The 8595-nt window shown below is 41.2% G+C and overlaps 2 protein-coding genes across 2 annotated transcripts; both read left to right on the top strand.

Moving 5' to 3' along the window:
• Positions 1-868: 868 nt before the first annotated feature.
• On the top strand, positions 869-4178 carry LOC106013527 (the record flags this gene model as incomplete). The annotated part of the gene is made up of 2 exons (XM_013089498.2): positions 869-916; positions 3840-4178. Coding segments are annotated over 2 exons (387 nt in total), but the record flags the coding sequence as incomplete, so codon positions are not given.
• An 82-nt stretch (positions 4179-4260) lies between these two features.
• On the top strand, positions 4261-8178 carry LOC106013528. Its single transcript, XM_013089501.2, has 4 exons — positions 4261-4530; positions 5896-6510; positions 7083-7160; positions 8053-8178. The coding sequence occupies exons 1-4, from the start codon at positions 4261-4263 to the stop codon at positions 8176-8178; spliced, it is 1089 nt and encodes a 362-aa protein (XP_012944955.2).
• Positions 8179-8595: the final 417 nt, after the last annotated feature.

Here is an 8595-nt window from a genome sequence, read left to right as displayed (position 1 = left end):
GCCTACTATAGTGACTGAGACGCCCTCCAACTTCTCAGGTGAAAAGCAATGAACATTTCCAAAAGAACCCAAATCCCGAATAAATCTGTTAAAAGACTAGAACTAGCACCAAAGATCGTGTATACACGGTCCTTGCTAGTACCATGCCCACCATAGCTAAGCACGACACATATAGCTCTTGGAGTGCCCGTTGTTTTTCTTAAACGTTTTGGGTTACGGTGTCTTGTAATGGATACTGTAATCTAACTTCATGAAAACCCGCAGTGCGTTGTAAACATGGCCTAAAAAATTATGCGACCATCGAAATTGAGAGAGGGGAGGGGGGGGGGAATTATACCTCAAAAGAAGTGTAGAACGAGGGAATACCTCCATGTGATGTCAGCGTGCCAACAATGTTGATACATTTCGTGGGAAATTGCCATGGGACTAAGTTCATTCCAAAAAGGCTCTGCGCAACATGAAAAGTCTTTTGTAGCCAACCCTATCAAAGAGAGGCCATTATTCCCAAAGCTGAATACTGTCAAATGTGTTACGGGGCTATGACCAAGCTAGACAGGTCACCATGCACTGGCGACTGCTACAAAAAATAACTAAAGGGTTGAATGGCTAAGGACGGTTGAGTTTATCAGAATGCGGAGCAGCTGAGCTAAAAGTATGAGAGGAACAGACAGACAGACGTATAGATAGATAGATAGATAGATAGATAGATAGATAGATAGATAGATAGATAGATAGATAGATAGATAGATAGATCGATCGATCGATCGATCGAACGACGGACGGACGGACGGGCGGACAGACAGACAGACAGACAGACAGACAGACAGACAGACAGATAGATAGAAAGATAGATAGATAGATAGAGAGAGAGAGCAAAAGAGAGCGAGAGATAGATAGGGAGATAGAGAGAGAGATAAAAAGAGAGATTTAAGAGATAGATAGATACATATATGTACATGTACACAGAACAGTACATGAAAAGACAAGTTCAAACATCTTGATTGAGGCATTTTCATATTTAATTTTATTAATCAACAAATAAACATATCAACAAATTAAGGAAAAAATATTTTTGAGAACTTCTATTCCATAATTCTAAATATACAGAAGGTATAGAAGAAAAAACTTGGGCAATTAGCGCCTCACATTTTTTCGTTCAATTTCCAGAACTAATGAAAGGGGTATTTTTTTATATTTTTTTTTAGTAAGAGTTTTACGGCACTTGCAACACAATAAGGTCATATAAGTGCCAAAGATTAGAGGTGTTACAAGAGAGCAACAAACACAAAAAAGAAGGAGGGGAGATAAAGACAATAGATGTTTGATAGGAAAGAAGGAGCAAACCACACCAAAGCACCCGCCAACTACCCACATTTTTTTAATGTGAGAGCCTACTTTTTGTACATGTGCAGAAGAAAAGAGCCACACACAACTTTTTACACTTTTTTTTAGCTCTCACTCTCAGTGCTAAGCAAACAACTTAAACAACACACGTATATGTCAATAGGATAGAAAGCTTGGCAGGTTCATATTTCTAAAAAGTGAAGAGAGACTGACAAACAGGTTTACGTATAAAAATACAGACACCATAATTATTTGAGGCCTGGCAGACATTCTAAGAATATCTTTCAGAATCTAAAGAAGTTTAATAGGCGAAAAATCAAGTCAGATTTGATTGACATGCAGGGCAGTTCGAAAAGTTATTTTTATTTTTCAGGTACATGAACTTGAAAAAAAAAAGTAGTTAAACAAAAAACAACTGGCTCATCACTCACTACTATTAATATTATGAAAACGGTATTTTTAAAAATTTTAGTAAGAATTTCACGGCACTTGCAACGCAATAAGGTCATAATGAGTCATATAAGTGCCGAAGATTAAAGGTGTTACAAGAGAGAAACAACACAAAAAAGAAGGAGGGGAGATAAAGACGATAAGACGTCTGATAGGAAAGAAGAAGCAAACCACACCAGAGCACCCGCCAACCACCCACATGAAAACGTCTCTATCTCCGGGAAGTAATAGAGGATACAGCACTGTCATAAGTTGTGTCATTTGTGAACTTTACGCAACAAAACGACTTACAAGGACAAGATCCATATTGCAGGAAAGAAATGTACCATTTTCATATTCTGGTCATCAAAAAAGCCATTAATGGTCTCGTTCATACCAGACAAAGCCTTGAGCCTAAAAGGTACATCAGAACAGGTGTACGTTATCATATAATCATAATAGAATTTTCGATTAAAGAAAATTTTTATTTTAAAAAACCCATCTTCTTAACCCTGTCCGTACGTCGTGTTTCACTATCGTATATCCATACGACATGGGGAACTCTGTGCCACCACTTTCCAAAGAGGAAATTTACTTGTTAATCCTATCCGTACGCTTTGCATAGCAGTCTGTCAAAATGATTTTTTGAGAAATACTGAAAGTTTCAAAGAGATCTTCGTACTAGAAGTATTCTAAAATGTGAAGAATACAACCCCGGGGGTACAAAATGACCCCAGGGCGTACGGATAAAGTTAATATAAGTAAAAAGCACCCTTCATGCACTATATTATTATAGCTACCCACATGTAGCCTCTGTAAGAGTGGAGGGCCCTGAGACAGGAAACGTGGCCAACCCCACTGACGCTACAAGAGAAGCTATACGGGCCGCCAGATGAACTGACTAGGACGGCCCAATTTATGACAGATACCGGACTTCAAGTGTGATGCGATCGAGAAGAAGAAGAAGAAGGTAGAGCAGTTCAAACAGAAAGATAGAGAGCGTTTAAGACAGGAAAGGCTTGACTGGACAGCACAGAAGAGAGGAGCAGTTAACAAAAAGGCTCTTGCGCGTTATTACGCCAAAAAAAACAACAGCAGTGCTAATAATGAGAATGAGACACGGAGAATCGTGGGGAAGGACGTAACGTTGAAGCTCGGAGGCAGGCCCTTAGTAGGGTGAAAAAGGCTCTTCCTCTTTCTCTAACGAAACGGTAGGAAACTGTGGGAGACCTATATCAGGAGACACCGCAGCGCTCCGCCGAGTATGTCAGCCTGACAGAAACAATTATGTCTAATGATGGGCTGAGTCAAAAGGCAAGAGCAGCATTCATCATTCTCAGGAATATATGGATATCTAAGGAACTGGGATTGAACTGAGGATCTTCAAAACAAACGTGAAGACTGTTCTACTGTATGGTTCAGAGACATGGAGGCTCACAGCATCAGCAGCAAGGAAACTGCAGAGCTTCGTAAATGGATGCCTACGAAGGATAGTGGGGATCAAGTGGTACGATCGAGTCACGAATGCTCAACTGTGGGAGAGAACAAGCCAAAGGCCAGTAATGGAAGATATTCAGGTGAAGAAATGGAAATGGATTGGACACACCCTGAGGAGACCCCCGACAAGTATCATCAGGCAGGCCTTAACATGGAACCCACAAGGAAAGCGTAAGAAGGGAAGACCTAAGATGACATGGAGGCGAGCGGTATCAGTGGAAATTGAAAAAGCGGGGACATCATGGAAACAGATAGAAAAGGATGCTCAGGACAGGCTTCGCTGGAGTAATGTTGTTCCTGTGCCTGTGCTCCACTGGGAGTTAAAAAGGGCAAGAGAGAAGAGAGAAGAGAGAGATGGGCTGAGTACTCAGGAGCAGCTGCAATTCAAGCGGCTGTTAGCGAAAAAACTGCAGCACAAGCCGAAATTGGCAAAGGTGCTTAATTTCCAAAACAGACCCAGCAGGCTCCGACACATGGCTTCAAAGACCATAAATCTCATGAGACGCAAACCGTTCGGTTCCGTGGCAAAGGCCAAAAAGGTTTGTACGTTTTTTTCTTGAACACTCGAGGCTACTTCCCTTCAAGCGAGGTGCGGCACGAGGTGCCAAGAGGATTCTCCTCAGATCGCTAATGGACCTCTATACCGAATATATTGCCAAACACGAAAAAGTGAGTTTCATGGGTTTTTTTGCAAAAATAGACCACAGTTTGTCAAGACACAGCAATTCATGAAATTCAACCTAGCTCTTTGCGAAATCTGCGAGAACATAGATTTAAAACTCAAAGTCATCGTTGAAGCAGGCATCACAACACTTGGAAAAGACCGAAACCATCTTCTCCACCTCATGCTGTGTCCTCGGGCCCCAGGAGCAAGATTCCATCATTTGTCTTGCATTAAGCTGGACTGAGCAATGTTTGTGGCCCCCAGAAGCTGTTGGAGAATGTCAGGGAGGGGGACAGAGACACTGTAGTTTCCTGTGGGAATGGGGGATGAAGGAGGTGAAGCGAGGAGAGAATGTCGTGAGGAGGAGGGCTCGTATTCTGAAAACTTCAGCTTTTTCTATTTTTGAACCTGCTTTAAGGGAGGAGCTGGGGAAATTTCCTCTTCATATCTTTCGAGCGCAATGGCAGTACAGCCAGTTCCTCAACAAAAAGACATCCATGCGAGAAGGAGAGCTTCTGGCTGTACTGGACTTCGCGGAAAACTACCGTTGCTCCAGCCAAGATGAGGCGCAGAGTGCACATTGGAATTACCTCCAGGTAACCATTCACCCCATTGTGTTTTATTATCAGTGTGCATCCTGTGCCTCCACAACAACAGAGTAACCTTGCTTACTACGATGGGTCTGTGTATTGATGACATCAAAAAGTGGATGGTTGATAATAAGCTCCAGCTTAATGAAAATAAAACTGAAATTCTGTTATGTAACCCAAAGAAAGGCCATATCCCCGTAGACATTGATCATATTTGTACTGAAAATGAAACACTGTATTTTACTAACAAAGCAAAAAATCTAGGAGTGTATTTTGATTCAAAATTGTCAATGGAACATCATATCAATTATTTATGTACCATTTTATTTTGTGAATTGCGTAGAATTGGTCATATGTCTATGTTTTTGAACGAACACTCGTTGAAAACGCTCGTGTCATCTTTCTTGTTTTCACGCATCGATTATTGCAATGCTTTACTAGCTAACTTACCAAATACCTCTCTTCACAAGTTACAACGTTTTCAAAATCATGCTGCTAGGCTTGTACTAAAGAAAAAGAAGAGGGACCACATTACTCCCATGTTAAGAACGTTGCATTGGCTTCCCGTGTCAGCTAGAATGTCATATAAAATTGCTATATTATGTCACAAATGTGTCAATAACAAAGCTCCCTCATATCTTAGGGATCTCACCCAGATTTATGTTCCATCTAGATCACTAAGATCAGGCGACCAGTATCTTTTACGAGTTCCTAGAAAAGGTGTTAAAAAATTAGCCGAAAGATCGTTCGCCCACCTTGCTCCGTCAGTTTGGAACTCTCTTCCCCAACCCTTGGGACATACAACATCTGAATCTGAGTCTAAATTTAAAAAATCTTTAAAGACACATTTAATGACATCCTTTTTAAGTCAGTAGATTCATGTTCAATACAATGTTATGTAAATGTCTATGTATCCATTTATGTATTTTGTGAATTGCAGTGTATATATATTATTTTATTCTCATTTCGTGACGATGTGTAATCGTGTGCGTGTGATAAGCAAGTAGATGTGTGTGTGTGTGTGTGTGTGTGTGTGTGTGTGTGTACGTGTGTGTGTGTGTGTGTGTGTGTGTGTGTGTGTGTGTGTGTGTGTGTGTGAGTGTGTGTTCGTGTGTGTTTGGCATACATGTGTGCGTGTTATGTATTCGTGAGTGTGTATGCGTGTGTTTGTGTGTGTGTATATGTATATGTGTGTGTGTTTGTGTGTATATGAGTGTGTGTGTGTGTGAGTGTGTGTGTGTGTCGCGTGCATGAATATTTTTCTTACATGCATTTATGTAAAGCGCCTAGAGCTGTGTTTACACGGGAGTGGGCGCTATAGAAATGATCTTCATTATTATCATTATAGTTATCATATCTAATGACCTGCAGTACGATGCCGCCGCTGTCCAGGTATATACAAAAGCGGCACTGGTGCACATGAAGTCCAGAGGGTCCTTCGACCGCTTCGTCCAATTTTTGGACGGATGTGCTGCTCAGTATAAAAGCAGGCAGCCTTTTTTTCATATTCAGCAGAGCCCGGAGCTTCTACTACTTCTAGGTCTGCCAATCGAGAGGCACTTCTTTGGAAGTCGACACGGAAAGAACCCGTCCGATGGTGAATCCGCTGTACTAAAATCGGCAGCAACTAGAGCTGTCAAATGTCGGCGGGTCTTGATACAGACACCAGAGAACATGTTTGCTTTTGCCCGTGACCGGCTCTCCTTGGGCGGTAGCTGTGTCCACTACAAGAGAACATTTCTGTATGTGGACACAGTAGCCGTTGAAGCAGAACGAAGACGGAAGCAAGACGTCATCAAGACCCTGCCCGGGACACGGGTTCTCCATGTTGTCAAGGCAGAGGGAGGCTCTTTTGTGCTCCGAAACTTGAGCTGCTTCTGCCAAGGGTGCGAGGCTCAAGAACCCAGCCAGTGCTCGAACAGTGACTATGTGGAGCCGTGGCACGAGCATAACATGGCTACCAGTGCTACCACCAAGAGAGGCAAGGTAAGCATTTAGAGCCAAGTCAACATTTCATACATTTCCTCTTTTTTTTTCTTCTATTTTTGTAAAGCTGTACTTTGTTTTAGTAAGATTTTACGGCGCTCACAACTGCACACAGTCATATGAGCGCCAAGTGGTGGATGTCAACAGAAAAGTCCAAACGGGGAATCAGGCTTACTCTGCTCACCGCTCTAGCCTCAACAGCACAAAGTCTTCTTCAACTATCAAGAAATCCCGGAAAAAGAGAGTGACAAATATACAAAAGACGTAGAGGAAATGACGATAGTAGAATGATGAAAGAAAAGTGAAAAGGCAACAGTTTCTTCCATAGCATTGTCAATGCACAGAAAATAGTTATTCATAAGCAGTACAAGATATTTTGTACCATTTACTTACCCTTGGTGAGCTTCATACTTTTTTCCCACATGAGTACATTGTACATTTAACTTTCATGGTTTTTAAAACAGCATGCTGGTGAATGAAGGAAATAAACTTTAATCTAAGAATTTTAAAAGATTTTGTTCCAACTTTATTTTGCCTGCCCTGCGCACAAATTCATTCTTTAATATTTTCAGAAACCGCGACGACCAGTTCGTGAAGATGCAGTGGTCAACACGACTAACAACACAGAAGTAGCCAATGGAGAGGATGCTGTAAGTACTGAATGCTTTTTTTTTCTTTTCATGTTTTTGCTTTTTTGTGTGTTTAAAAATGCTCGGCAAAATTCACCAACAGCTAACTTCAGGTCCCTATTACTATTACATTCTCTTACAAAACTATTTTTATGACCCACATCACTTTTTTACGAGTCATTTCTTTGCTTCCAAATATTATAGGTGCTAGTTTGCAAGAGAAAGTAAAGCTCTGTGTACAGTGAACTAGCTTCTGGTGTAATGGTTAAGCTCGACGCCTTTCATGCAGGGGACGGGAGTTCAAGGCCCCCCACACGCGGCAGTTTGTTGAATTGAATCTCTGTTTTTTGGGTTGGGATAGTGTCCTTCTCAGCCCAGATTGGCACACACAGACAGGGTCGAAGCAGCCCGTCCTGTATATGACCTTACAGAGGTGCAAGAGAAATTAAGTCTGAAACCAAACAATATGTATTGTGACTCTACAATAAAATGTATGTTTGTGCTCTCTACAGGACCTTGATGTACCTCAAGGAGAGATTGACAACAACGGATAAAAAGCCTTGGGAAGTGAACTCAATGAATCGTCTGTCTCGCTTTTGAATTATCTGAATGACTTCAATGTAAGTAAAATGTCTAGATCTTTAGTTTCACACACTCAATGTATGTTGTAATGTATTGTGTCTGAGTTCAAGTTTTATAGTAGGCCCTACTATTGTCATGCCTAGATCATTTCAGCTTCAGAAAGAAGAGTTTATGAGAGTCGGAAAGGAGTGGCAGCCTCACTATAACAATCTAAGGCCATTACCCCCCCTCCCCATCCCCACGAATTGCCATTCTAAACATTCTTTGTTTGCATTTTCTTCTTCTCCCAACTGTGAATAATCCTCTTATCCCCCTTCGTCTTTCTCTCAAGATTCCGTCTGATGCGGATGTGAGTCTAACCGAGAATGTGAAGCCATCGGAAAGTGTGTCTGACAGTGTTGGCAAAGACGATTCCACACAGGTAGGAAACTACTTTTTGCTGGTTCACAATCCATAAGTCTAGCTATATTAAATTTGATAACTCTCCACAAATTTTGAAAAGCAACACGATGCCTACAGATGTCTACAAGAGTGAAAAACTTTTAAGGCCTAGGACTACAAAGAATTAATCATAGTGGGTTGGTTTCTTTTTCTTTGTTGTATTGGTAGAATATAAACTATCATGCTTTTTAGTTGTGGACAAAATGTTGACTGTCTTGCTTTTCTTCCAGAAAACTATCCAGCCAGGAAGCTACTCGTACATTCTAGCAACATTTCCCAGAAAGACGGTGCGGAGATTTCTTCGTCTAGTGAGTGTATTATCAATGTTCCTGTATGACAAACATCATTTTGTACACCAAAAATATGAATGCATGAAGGAACAGCTTGTTTGTATATATATGGAATTTCCTCTAAACAGTCATGATCTTTCAAG

This window comes from Aplysia californica, unplaced genomic scaffold, assembly GCF_000002075.1.
Source record: "Aplysia californica isolate F4 #8 unplaced genomic scaffold, AplCal3.0 scaffold00965, whole genome shotgun sequence".
NCBI classification, from domain to species: domain Eukaryota; kingdom Metazoa; phylum Mollusca; class Gastropoda; order Aplysiida; family Aplysiidae; genus Aplysia; species Aplysia californica.
The sequence above is the reverse complement of the archived record's forward strand: the minus strand, read 5'-3'. Positions and strand labels throughout refer to the sequence as shown.